This window comes from Myiozetetes cayanensis, unplaced genomic scaffold, assembly GCF_022539395.1.
Source record: "Myiozetetes cayanensis isolate MyiCay16 unplaced genomic scaffold, myiCay2020 scf3, whole genome shotgun sequence".
Taxonomy (NCBI): Eukaryota; Metazoa; Chordata; class Aves; order Passeriformes; family Tyrannidae; genus Myiozetetes; species Myiozetetes cayanensis.
In genome coordinates, this window is record NW_026087521.1 from 32,724,132 (window position 1) to 32,738,208 (window position 14,077).

The 14,077-nt window shown below is 37.1% G+C and overlaps 1 protein-coding gene across 3 annotated transcripts in view; it reads left to right on the forward strand.

The window, feature by feature from the left end:
- Positions 1-14,077, forward strand: part of MON2 (MON2 homolog, regulator of endosome-to-Golgi trafficking) — a 68,953-nt gene that overhangs the window by 36,930 nt on the left and 17,946 nt on the right. For 2 of the 3 annotated variants that reach the window (XM_050323808.1, XM_050323810.1), the window contains 8 exons: positions 1,072-1,182; positions 1,901-2,076; positions 4,726-4,888; positions 5,296-5,589; positions 6,371-6,569; positions 7,863-8,491; positions 13,337-13,480; positions 14,004-14,021. In XM_050323808.1, the coding sequence (XP_050179765.1) occupies positions 1,072-1,182; positions 1,901-2,076; positions 4,726-4,888; positions 5,296-5,589; positions 6,371-6,569; positions 7,863-8,491; positions 13,337-13,480; positions 14,004-14,021 (1,734 nt within the window). The remainder of the gene's footprint in view (positions 1-1,071; positions 1,183-1,900; positions 2,077-4,725; positions 4,889-5,295; positions 5,590-6,370; positions 6,570-7,862; positions 8,492-13,336; positions 13,481-14,003; positions 14,022-14,077) is intronic. The other variant, XM_050323809.1, reaches the window with a different exon arrangement.

Genomic DNA, 14,077 nt, shown 5'->3' on the forward strand with positions numbered 1-14,077 from the left:
GAGAGGAGCCCCGAAGAGGAGATCCAAGGACTGCCTGAAACAATCCCTCAGCCTTGGCCATATCGATCATCACCATTGGTCTGCTCTGGCCTCCAATCGGGAGGCCTGGAGACACACCATCTATAACGCTGCTGCTGCTTTTGAGAACACATGCAGGATCACTCTCGAGGAGAAAAGACAACACAGAAAGAATTGCATCTCGTTGACATCACCTGGGGAGTCTTTCCACTGTGCCTTCTGCAACCGGACTTGTCGATCTCGCATTGGCCTTTTTAGCCATCAGCGCGCTTGTAGCAAGCGTGGGTAGAGCCCTTCTCAAATCTTCATTTGCGAAGCCTAGCCATGACAGTTTACACTAACTATCTATGCAATGGATATACAGAATGGGTTTAATTTTTCTGTTCTGAAAAAAACAATTTGCAAAATTTATTAGGTTTAGATAATTAGGAGACAAAAATAAATGAAGACATGTTTGAAACTCAAGTTTGAAGATGTTCACTATTGTTTTGTCAAGTTTTTTAAATAATGGAGTGTAAGGCTTATTTTGCCTTCAATATGTAATTACTTTTTGTATTTGAGACTATAGAAGACACTTTCTATGTTGACTACTGCCATGTTCCTTACTTATTTATGTTAAGCAGTGTGTGATACTTATAGTTTTATAGTAGCTTAAGGCTAAGTGAAACCTGAGAGTTTCAGGCATTCATTGAAGGGTTGTTTGGTGCTTTTTAATCAATCATTATCTGAATTAGCAGTTAGTATATTCATTTTGGAAAATGTATTGACTTGAATTATTTATGTAACTTTCATTATGTTTCCTTCTGTGTCTTTCACTGCTCCCTATTGCTTCCTTATGCAGAAGGTATGTCTGTCCAAAAGATCAATTTCTTTTTTTTTTTTTTAATATTCAACCTAATTTTATCATGTAGAGATTTATTTTATTCTTGTTTAAAATTATTATAATATTGTATGTACATTCTAATATAATTAAAACATCAATTTTTAATATATACATATTGAAATCTTGGTTAAATAAAAGTGACCTTAAACAAAACATTACTGTGTTTTCAGGTCTGTCAGCATCCTAACTCCAGAATGAGAGAATGGGGAGCAGAAGCTTTAACTTCTCTCATTAAAGCAGGATTGACATTCAGACATGATCCTCCATTGTCTCAAAATCAGGTAAATTTTAAGAGCAGCTGCTTTCTTTCTTCATTCGTAAAGGAACTTAATAGTAATACTATTGAGTTTATAAAGTCTATAGCTATAACACTCAAGTGTAATTCTTGAGAATCACCTCGTGTTCTAGTAAAGTATCCTTTTTTTTTAAATACCTAACAAAGAGTGGTGATGTTTGCATATTATGTCCCTTTTTTAGAACAAATTATGGGTCATCTTCATGAGTGCAAAACAATTACAATTTTTAGAAGTATGTATGTGATGTCATGGCAGGTAAAAAATATGTTGCCTAACCCTCTAAATCACAGCTATTCAATCCATGATAAATAAAGCATTCTGATATATTTATTGAGGTTCACTGGGTAGCTTTTCCAAGATCTCGAGTTGAAGCTGAGTGTAGCCCTGAGTGTAGCCCCCAGTGTATGCCCTGGGTGAGCATAAAATTGCATGACACTTTTTATGCAGCTGTAACAGCATGATATAGCTGCTTCCTGAGGAACCTGGAGAACAAGGGCCAGAGAAGTAGATTTTTTTCTAAGATCCTTTATCAACAGTATTTTACAAAGTCCTTTCTAACTCTGAATTTGAGCATTTAATCAGTGAGCTACTGAATTAATTTAATCTTTAATTTGTACTTTATATTTTCACTAACTATACATACAAATAATTAAGCATCAGTTAAATGTTAGCATCCTTAATATGCTTTATTGTTTGCTTTTAGAGACTGCAGTTGCTTTTATTGAATCCGCTAAAGGAGCTGTCAAACATTAGTCATCCTGATATCAGGATCAAGCAGTTGGAGTGTGTGCTACAGATTTTACAAAGTCAGGGTGACAGCTTAGGACCTGGTTGGCCATTGGTGCTTGGAGTCATGGGGGCAATCCAAAGTGATCAGGGGTAAGTGGTGGAAATAAAATTTTAAACTCATGTAAGATAAGAGCAGTAGAAAGACTTCTGCTTATATTTTCTTCTTTAATAGCCTCTTCAATAATAACCGTAGTTTCGTTGTAATTTTTAGCTTGTGAAAAATTTTACTCAGCAAAAATATAATTTTTAATTTTTCCTGAAGCACACTGTTTCTGAATTAACCTCTTCAGATTAATCTCTTCAGATTAATTCAGAAGACCAGAATATTATTCCACTCTAACCTCTCCTGTGGTCAGCATTTAGTATACATGGAGGAGTACTCAATGTGCTATTTCATTTGATCTTAAGCATCTGCTAGACACATCTCTGGTGCTTGCAGATAATTCTGTATCAGTCAGCTGTTAGTCACAGTTTACCTATTGTTTCTATTTCTTCATAGTCTCCAGTGTCATCTTCTGATCACTTTCTCTCTTTCTTGAAGACTTTCTCCCTAAATGGTTGCTGGTAGCAGAAGGATGGAAGATTATTTAATTGCTGTGGGTGAATCCTTTGACTAGCTAACACAGTTGACTCTGTTGCCACCACAGGTGTAATGTTACTGGACTGATCCTCTGCCCACAAGGGAAAGTGAGATATGAAGTTGCAAGGGTTTTTTTTTGAAATGAGCAGTGAATTGAACATCTGACTTTGGAACTGTAAGCACCAAGAATTATACCCACTGGCTCAAACAACATCATTCATTCTTTGGTGCTAGTCAAGACTGGCAGCAGGATGGGTCATACTCTGGTATCAGAAGAATATTCTTGGCACATCTCTCCTTTTGTCCCACTTTGGATTTGGTCTTCTGGTCATATAAAAAACTCCTAAAGCCCCTTCAAATGCTTGAAGGATTTTGCTCTTGTACTGGTATTGTTTCTCTGGCAGCAGTTCTTACATCACCGAGGATTTTGGCATTCTTGGTTGTGAACGTCTTTGGTACTTGCTGTTTCCACACTTGGTGCTATGTGTTCCTGCATGCCTTTTGATTTTCACTCTTGTTGGTGAGGGATGAGAACCAACACAGATTCCTTCTCAAGACAGTCTTCAGATCCGGTTATATCTCAAATCTTTACTTCCTTGGCAGATACCTTAAGATGTTACTAGCATCTTGCGTTGTGTCTTAGTCTCCTCCTACAAAGCATATAGAATAATCTACTTTTCTTCAACTACATAGCACTGTTTGCCCACATCATATTAACTACAGGAGGAAAAAATTAAGCAAACCTCCTTTTCCTTGAGAAACAACTAAATTTCTTTCCTAAGTTAACAGCTGTGAGCACAAGATGCAGATAATATTATCATACTTTAAATATAAACTTACCAACCACAAGACTTACTTCACAAGCATCTTCCCTCTGCTCAGTGAACATCCTAGATTCCAGGACAGAAATCCATTTACTTTCCTGGAGAACTTCTTTCTAGGCTGTTATAAATACAGAAAATGCTCTTCTGAGAGCCATTACTGCTTCGTTCACTTCTGGATTGTACAGTACTAGCCTGCCAAATGAAATGAAGTCTGTCTTTGAAGAATTTTTCAATGGGATGTCCCTGTTTATTTTAAGCATAGATAAAGCCCTGTACAATCTTAAGATTTCTCAATAAACTTAAGTTTCTTGCATTTATATTTACCTTTTTTGTGGTCACCTGTAACATTAAGGACAGTTTTACAATTTGAAGAGCTGTATTGCTATTGCCACTTACATGAAGGATTTTGAAACCTCTCTCCAAACACGTAGCAGTGTGGGACATTATTTGGGAAATGACCTGTTTTGACTTTGTTCTCGTAGCCTTGCATTTGAAGTTTAGAAAGAGAGGTTACTTTCCCATTAACTCAGTGTTTCAGAATGACTGGTGTACCTGTACTGTCATTTCCTTTGTCCTTCCCTGTTCTTTTAGAGCCCTCGAAGGTGACATAGCTCTGGAACTTTGCAGTAAAGGGGGAACTGCAGCAATTTTGGGTTGCGTTTCACTTTACAGACTCTTGTAATGAATATGGGGGAAAGCATTGCTGTGAGCATTTCCTCCGTCAGTAAAGCAATGATAAATACTTTGATCTTATGTGGTAGGGTGGATGTTTCTGTGCAGTATACATTGTATTAGAGAATTATTAGCTATACCATTATAGTCCATGTGAAGTTTCTTGTGCATTCCTCTGGATTTCATATCATGTTGGTTGTTATGGTACAGTGGAAATAACCCACACATAATTTTTATTTTGAATTACTCAGAAAAAAAAAATTTAATTTATGATTCTGAAACAGGTAATTGGCATATCTATAATATGGATTTTAGCTACTGCATTTGAACTAACAAGTCTTAGAACTCTAGAACAGAGAAGTGGACGCTACTATATAAAGTTAGCTAAGGACCACTGGAAAGTTTAACCTTCAACTCCACTAGAAGTTAACATGGACTAAAATGCTTAGTCAGAATGTCAAGCTTAATGTTATATCTCAAAAAAAACCATTTAAAATGTTGCAAATTCATCTCAAAAACATTAAATTGATTTTTTTGTTTTGTTTTTAATAATGCTTTCTCCTGAGGTATTGTATTCAAAACATTTCTGTGCTCTTGAAGAAATCTGAAATGAGTGCGTGTGTGTGTATTTTGTTTTTGTTTTTGTTTTGTTTTTTTTTTAAGTGAGTCCTTAATACGGACTGCATTCCAGTGTCTTCAGTTGGTTGTGACCGACTTCCTTCCAACAATGCCATGTACTTGTCTACAGATAGTTGTTGAAGTTGCTGGAAGCTTTGGACTTCACAATCAAGAGCTAAATATTAGCTTAACTTCAATTGGTTTGTTGGTGAGTTTTACTTTACCCTATAGTGATGCTGCTTCTGGCTTTCAGTTTTTTCTTTTCTTATTTTAATGAAAACTAATCTGTAGTCAATGATACAAATGAAGACCACAACCTTTTTTGGGGGGGTTCTTACAATGCTTTTCATCAGTGTGCATTTTTCATCTTTTAATACATTTTTCCCTTTCTGGTGCTTCATGTATAACTGGGGCCTAAAAGCTGAGGACAAGAAAAATACTTTTTGCACCTTGCAATATTTATGTACTGATCTTATTTCATCAGTTTAGGGAAATAATTACCTTGATGTACTTTATAAAATACTTTGTGAAAATGAGAAGCAATTTATTTAATTATCACTAAGAGCACTACAATATTTTTATTGTACAACGCCATATGTGTTATTTATTTTGTAGTGGAATATTTCAGATTATTTTTTCCAAAGAGGCGAAATAATTGAAAAGGAGCTAAACAGAGAAGAAGCAGTGCTGCAGAAACAGGCAGAAGAAAAGGGAGTGGTGCTGAATAGACCTTTTCATCCTGCATCACCATTTGACTGTCTTTGGTTATGCCTGTATGCCAAACTTGGAGAACTGTGTGTGGATCCCCGACCTGCAGTTAGAAAGAGTGCTGGACAGACATTGTTTTCCACTATTGGTGCTCATGGAACTTTACTGCAGCATTCAACATGGCACACAGTAATATGGAAGGTATGATGTGTAAAATTCCACTGAAGGTTTTGTAAATAGCATTCACATTTCAATAACAATGGAGCAGTCACCATTTAATGACCATTATCAGTTACATAACTTATTTAGACTTTTTAAAGATAACATTGTGGCAGAAATCTGATTTCTCAGGTTTTGGAAATCTTCTTTACACTTTCTCTTCTCCGACCTTTGAAGCCTCTTTTGAAATGTAATTTTCCTGTCTTGATTATTTATTTCTTACTCATGAGTTGGATTAAAAGACTGTTTCCTTCCTGCAAGAATGAATGACTTATTTCTTTGTGTGAAAATGGAGATGTTTGATGGTCATGTGATTGGGCTGACCTGATGTTAGATGGAGCCTTGTTTTGTGCTCTGTTTTGACTCTTCTTTTGAGAGGATCTGTCAAATGCCCCGTTCTAAGTCACAGTCACGTTTGTTGTGCTTTATGGAGAAATTAGGCTATATTTGAGCCCGCCTGTTGTACCTGTTGAACCTTTCTGGTTCTGAAACCAGTAATCTCCTGCGTTTAGCCTTCTGTTAGTGCTAACACTGTTCCCTGGGGTGTTTGATTGTGCTGTTTCTAAGCTTTCTCAACTGGCCATCAGTTGACTGATTCATAATGTTGGCTGCTGTGGAGACTGTTTAGAACAAGGGAATTTTCAGTGAGACACAGTGACAGAAAGGATAGTGGGAAAATTACTGGGTTTTGTTGCTTTACTATGAATACAACTATGTTATTTGAAAAGTTGCATTTTTCCTCTTTTTTTTCTGACTATCACAGGTTTTATTTCACCTGTTGGATAGAGTTCGAGAATCTTCTACCACAGCTGACAAAGAGAAGATTGAATCAGGAGGAGGCAACATTCTCATCCATCATTCAAGGGATACAGCTGAGAAACAGTGGGCCGAGACATGGGTATTAACCCTGGCTGGAGTTGCAAGAATATTTAACACCAGGAGATACTTACTGCAGCCTTTAGGTAAAATTTATAGTTACTGAAAGATACAGTACTAAACTTCCTGCTTTTGTATATTTTTTCTGTTAAAGTACTGGGCCAGAATCTTAATGTTAGCTTAAAAGTGTGTTTTGTTGTGTCTCACCTCAAATGTTATGACAGTTAGGGAGTTAGTAATTCATGCTCCTTAGAGTCAAAAATTTTAACTACAGATTTCATCTTCTGTAATAAATCTCAGTAGTCACAATTTGGGGTGCCAGATAGCTTTAAATTACAGTAGCCTGGTAACAATAATAATTTTTCTCTTCTTTTGGTTGTCAAAACATACTTTTCCTTTTGTCTTTCTAAGGTTATGCAACACTTGCCTGAACTCTTCTGTGGCATCAGTGTGTCAAGTTTAACTGTACTCTTAGAATGTAAAGAGAACTCAACTGTAAAGTCAGTGGAGTATTGAGCATTTACATTTTTCAGCTGTATGCAGTAATATTTTACAATAGCTTGGTAATTTCTACAAGGAGAAAGTGAAAAAGAAATAGAGAATGTATAGCTTGCAAATCGAACATTAATATACCTTCACCATCCTATAGTATATAATTAATATATACTAACTAGAAATATGTTGTAATTTATTTCTTTTTGGTTGTTGTGATATCAACATATTAATAGCTATCAAGAGTATTGATCATTTGCAGAAATGTGGTAGGTGTTAAACTATATTAAACTTGAGTTAAAACTGAATAAAAAAATTAAAACTATTTTAATTATTCAAACCCTGTAATTAGTATAATAGAAAATTGAAGGTTGAGGCTAAATTTAATGAAAAACTCAAATGCCCCAAAATTAAATCTTTCCACAGTACAATTATCAGAGCATTTTAAAATCAGTTCTTTATAAATACATTGCATGACTATAGATTTGACCCGTAATTCCTTGTATGTGCTTAACCCTTTTTGAAATCAACAGGCATCTGGTATGTATAAGAATAAATGTGTTTCACTATACTGAATAATGAAAACTTATTTTACTGGTATGGGATGTAGTATGTGATTTTTTGCTAGCAAATTTAACATGAACATAGAATATTGTTTCATTCTTCATATTTGTGTGTTTCTCTGTCACGTTCATTCTTTCTGGTTATGGTTGAACTGATCTATATTATAAAAGCCACTCAAGCCAACATCTAATCTATTGAAATTTCTGTCTATGAGAGTAACAAGTACATGAAAGGCCTTTTAGAGAGGTAGGGTGGGTGGGAATGGGAATAGGAAACAAATTCCGAGTTGATTTTTTTCCCCTCTCTCTCTCTTTTTTAAATAGGAGACTTCTCTCAAGCCTGGGATGTTCTTCTTGATCACATCCAGTCCGCAGCACTCAGCAAAAATAATGAGGTTTCCTTGGCTGCTCTGAAAAGCTTCCAGGAGATCTTACAAATTGTTTCTCCCGTTCGAGACTCTGAGAAGCCTGAGACACCACCTGCCATCAATGTTTCTGTACCTCTGGTGGTAGGGACAACAACTGCCACTAGTCTTGGTAGATCATTCATGAGAACTGACTCCATAGGAGAAAGAATAGGAAGATATAATGGATCTGAACCGCCTGTAATAACAGATGAGATTGAAGATTTGAATCTTTGGTGGGCAGCCTGGAACAGCTGGTATAGGATTGGTTCCGAAAGTACAAGGCCTCCAATTACTTGTGATAAATTGACTTTCATTCCCAGCCAGCCTTTTCTTACAGCTTTAATTCAAATATTCCCAGCTCTTTACCAACACATCAAAACTGGTTTCAGCATGGATGATCTCCAAAAGCTGGGTGTCATTTTGCACGGTGCTGTTTCAGTTCCAATCAGTTCAGATGCTTCCCCTTTCATCCTTCCATCTTACACTGAAGCAGTTTTGACAAGTTTACAAGAAGCAGTGCTTACAGCTTTAGATGTTTTACAAAAGGTAATAATGCGACTTCTGATGTGTGGTGAAAGGTAAACTATACTGTGTCTCACTTCTCAGAACTATAGTGAGGGACTTAAACATGATTTTTTAAATTATTTATAATTGCGCAGTATTAGAACAATCAGATCTCCATTCCTGGTGCAACCCAGGGGCTCTACATTGACAGGAGGATTGTAATCTTTATGAAACATAGTTTTGATTGCAGAAATACTTTTAAGTATTACGCTGTGTTTGTAGCCATTTACTTGTCTACCTAATATTGAAGTACTGTTGATGTTGAAGGTCTCTACATGGAAATAGGGGAACAATCTCACAAGGCAGAATCATTATCTTTTGCAGCCACTCCTTTAGTTTATGAGTTTGACAAATATTCATGAATGTATTTTGAAAACAGAGGTATAAAAATAGCATCATAGACAGACTTGGGTTGGAAGGAACCTTAGAGATCATCTAGTTTAAATCCCTCCCACCACGGACAGGAACAGGAATACCCTTCAGTAAATTGTTTTTCTTGAATTTCAATTCAGTTTGCTTGGATAGAAGTTGGTATTAAATCTCAGGTTTGTATGTGGTTATATAAATAACATAAAGTTTTAACACCAACCATGCCCACTACATTTTTATCCTTTTCCAATTCAGGCTTGACCTTTTGTATCCTCCCCTTTCCAGCAGCTCAGTCCTGCCCAAATCTTGTTTTCCCCACTTAGTCACTCAATTTATTCATCCCAGATTTTTCTGTTTCTTTGTTAGTCTCCTTATCCAGATGATCTTTATTTCCAAAGGGTGCAGGCATTAATGCCCTTCAAAGAAGGGGTTACGAGAGTTTTTAACATGATGAAAAACTGCGCATTTTTATACTCTTGTTCTTATCGAGATAATCTGTTTTAGCTGAAGGTTTCTTAAACAACAACAAAAGCAGCAACTCCCCATGAGAGGGAGACATCTCCCCTTCCCCGCTTGCAGTCTAAATGATTAGCATGGCAGTTACAAGCCTTTGCAAATACAGACTTCCATAAGATGGTACCTCAACTTATGCAGTACCTCCCATCCCATTTATAGTTATGTTATTAACACAACAGCACTGAAGTTCCTAAAAAAATTAGTTGAAGTATATTTGGATGTCTCTAAGCTCTATGAAGCTGTGTGATTGCTCCTCTTGGCTATGTAACACAGTATAATTCACATGACCAGGCAGCCAGCCAGTGCTGATGAGGAGCAAAGGCTATCTGTCAGATGGTTTTGCTGCAGGCCACAGTATCTTTTTCTCTCTTGAAATCAGTTGATACTCTCAGGAGTACACACAGAAGCTAGTGGATGATTAAAGAAGAGTATGTAGATATTTGCAATCTTCTTTTAAACAAAAGGTTTCTCATGTGTTTGCATGTAGGATCAGGTTTTTTTGCTGATACAGGAAGACTTGGGTCAGTTCTGATTTTCTAAGAACTTGTGGAACAACTTTGCAGTTTGAATAGCATAAAAACTGGTTTAATAAAGATATTTTATAATGTGATTCCACTAACAAAAGACATTTCAACTCAAGAACATGGGACTGGAAGGGGCTTCCATATGTTGAGCCCATTTTACACTCTTTATTCTGTTCTTTGGTTGTCTCTTTATTTCTCATTAGAACTTGTTGTCTAGTCTTTTATTGCTGTAGTATAAGGTTGGTGAGGTTTTTTGTAAGTCTGTTTCATCACTGTAGCTCAGCTGAAGTTTCTTCTCAAGCCCAGATTTGCTCATTATTCTCAGTTCTTCCCTACATTCAGTCTAGGTCACCTCTACAGTGAGCCAGCTGGCTCACCAGATAGAAGTACACAGGTGCATACTTGGGGATCAAATTTGAATTCTGCCTCTGCAGGCAGTGTGGATACAAACCTCTTTAGCTGTGACTGTGGTAAAGTCAAGGCTGTATTTGCATATACCAACAGTGATGGTAGAGACTTATCTACAGAGAGCAGTTAAAAAAAAAAAAAGAGAATACTCCATGCCAGTAGTTGCACTGGGAGTTGTTAGATGAATCTGAACTATTAATACCATAATGCTTTAAAGCATAAATTTCTGAAATTGAACTGTTGTGTCAATTTTTGCAACAAAAAATGAGCTGCAGAGTATTTTATTTTAGGCATTGTTTGTGTTTTGTTGTAGTGTGACCACTACTTTTTGATTTATACAGGTCTCTTTCTTTAAGAATGTAAATAAGTGCACTTAATGCAGTAACTAACACCCTGTTTTATAAGCAGCTCTTTAAGTTACTTTCAACATCCTTTGTCATACACTTTGTTAGGCTGTTTTTCAGATTTTAAGATGATTACATAAAGGTTACCTAGTGTCAGTCAGAAATATAAACCTCTTTGAAAAGCAATTCTAATTAGTCCTCATAATCATTTCAGTTGGAAAAGACCTACAAGGTCATCAAGTCCAACCATTATTTCAGCACTGCCAAGTCTACCACTATACCATGTTCCCAAGTGCCACATCTACACGCCTTTTAAATACTTCCAAGGATGGTGGTAACTTAACCACTTCTCTAGGCAGCCTTTTCCAATGCCTGACAACTCTTTCTGTTAAGAAATTTTTCCTAATTTCCAATCTGAACTTCCTCTGGCACAACTTGAGACTATTTCCTCTTGTCCTATCACTCATTATCTGGGAGAAGAGGCCAACCCCCCACCTCTCTACAGCTTCCTTTCAGGTAGTCATAGAGAGCAGTAAGGTCCCCCCTGAGCCCCTTTTTCTCCAGGCTACACAACCCCAGCTCCCTCAGCTGCTTCTCACAGGGCTTGTGCTCCAGGCTCTTCACCAGCTTCATTTCCCTTCTCTGGACACACTCCAGCACCTCAATGTCTTTGTTTTAGTTAGAGGCCCAGAACTGAACACAGGACTCAAGATGTGGCCTCACTAGTGCTGAGTACAGAGGGATAATCACTTCCGTGGTCCTGCTGGCCACGCTTTCTGATACAGGCCAGGATGCCACTGGCCTTGGCCACCTGGGTACACTGCTGGCTCATGTTAGGCAACTGTTGACCAGCATCTCCATGTCCTTTTCCATTGGGCAGCTTCCTGGTCACTCTCCCCCCAACCTGTAGCACTTTGTGGGGTTGTCATGACCCAAGTGCAGGACCCGGCACTTGGCCTTGTTGAACCTCATACAATTGGCCTTGGCCCATCAATCCAGCCTGTCCAGATCCCTCTGCAGAACCTTGCTATCAGCAGATCAACTCTCCCACCAAACTTGGTGTTGTCTGCAAACTTGCTGACAGTGCACTCAATCCCTTTGTCCAGGCTGTCAATAAAGATATTGAACAGAACTGGTCCCAGTAATGCTCCCTGGGATATCTTAAAATAGTCTTCTATGGGTAATGTAAATTGCATCTGTGCAAGTAAGTTACATCTATGCAGAAATTACCCAGGAGTTTGTGGATGCTCTTTTTTCCCTTTCTAATCCATTTGTTGGTATAGAGAATAATTTTTATACCTTTTCAAATAGGTATGTAATCTCACATTAACATGTTGAAATTTAGTGCAGTGATTTTAGTGCAGCAGATCAGATGAAGTTGTTTTACAGGGTGTTGAATAATTTTAGATCAGCAATTAACCCTTTAGCCTTCTGCAGGTGAGTACCTAGCCTCCAAGCATCCTTCTCAGAGTTCAGTACAGTTTTGAACTCGAGTACCAGCAAAGGAGTATACTTTTTTAGGAGTGCTGCACTATATTCATAATGTTGATTAAGCTTTTTGAGCATTGGACATGCATTTTAAATTGTAGGAAGGTGAGGAAAAGAAAAAGGCCACTGATGATTCATGGAGCACTCTGCTGCAACTTGCCCGTTGCCTGAAAGTGCAGCTAGGTCTTCGGGTGATGTAGTGATGAATGCCTGTAGCCCCTGTTGGCGTGTCCCTCTCATGGCTGGGGACTCAGGATATTTGCTTGCCCATTGACTTACACAGCTACTGACGTGGCTCCAGCATGGGGGCTGCACTCAAACAGCTTTAGAGCTGTTATCACCTTGAGTGAGTTCAGCCACAACTTGTCATGGATGATCTGTGGTTAATGAAAAGGGCATTTGATTCTTCCCCACAGAAAAATGATAGTACAAGCACAAAGTCTTTTTGTAGAGAAATAAATTGACTGTTTCTTGAAGCTTTGAGAGAAGAGACTTGGGGAAGTAAAGCAAGGTATTTAAAGTGGCAGAAAATGATTGGAGTAACTTCATAGAATCATTGTATCTAGCTTTGAAAATAAATGTCCTAAGATTTCCTTGGGATTTATATTGCAACTGGAAATCATTAGCTTTTGACAACATGATATTTCATTGACATCATCTAAGTACACCCTTCCTGAAATGTTTTCCATTTTAAAGCAAGATTATGAGTTGCAGCTGTACCAAAATAATATCATTCTCATTTTATTTATATTCCTTTCTGTAAGACACTATTTTAACTACTTTTTGAAGCCTTGTATGATTTAATTCCAAGATTTAAATGTTTCTTGAAGTAGGACTTAAAGAAAATGTGGCTGAGATCTATATACAAGACTTACATAAGCCTTATATTTTACTGACATGTCAAAGTAGAGTTAGTAAAGAAAATATATGTCTTTCATTGGATGAGATAGCTGTATTTACTGAACTATATATGCTAAGGTATCTTGCCACTTAATTTACTTTAATGAAATAAGAAAACTTACTTTCCTTAAGCTGTTAGAACTATCCACTGTCTTTTATACAGCATGAATCTTGCATAGTCTTGGGGATTTTTCATTAGGAGTTCCTTGCACTGATGCTGATATTGACTGCAAAAGCTCAAGATATGTATTAAGCTTTTGTATTTTCTTTTGGTATAGGCTATATGTGTGGGCTCAGAAAGTATGCAGATAATGTATCCTGCAATCTTTGACCAACTGCTGGCCTTTGTAGAATTTTCTTGCAAGCCTCCACAGTATGGACAGCTGGAAACAAAGCACATTGCAAATGCAAAGTATAATCAGGTAATTAATTCAAAATTTGTTTCACTTGGCTGGTGAATCCCATTGAGCTTCATATACAGGTTATTCAGCAAGATGCATTTATTCAATCTGTAAAAACTTCACCGTCCATGCTGTAATAAGTTTTTTTACATGCTTTTGTTATCTTCATTTACTCCCTTTACATTTTTCTTTGGTTTTATACTTTGTATTCCTTCATGTAGGAAAGGTCTTGCCTGGACACCAGACATAGTGAATGTGTCTGAATTTGTACAGTGAATTAATCTAAAATAATTTGTCCTACACATGATACTAAATTTAATACAAAGACATGATAATTTTGAATGGAGAAAATTCCCTCAAGCTGCAGATTTTTGAATTGCACGTGCTGTAAAGAAATGGGACGTGTTCAGTAATTCTTTTATCTGTGTACACTGCTGTTCACTAAGCATGAGCATCTGATTCAGTGTAATGGAAGAGGTAACTATTATGTATGTATTAATTCTTCTTATTCTGTTTGTCCTGCAACACAATGGAATCACACTAGATACAACTATTTGCACCGGTGAGTTAAATTTCCTTAAAGATTGTCCTAATGTAGTTGTCTTGCCTAGACTGCAA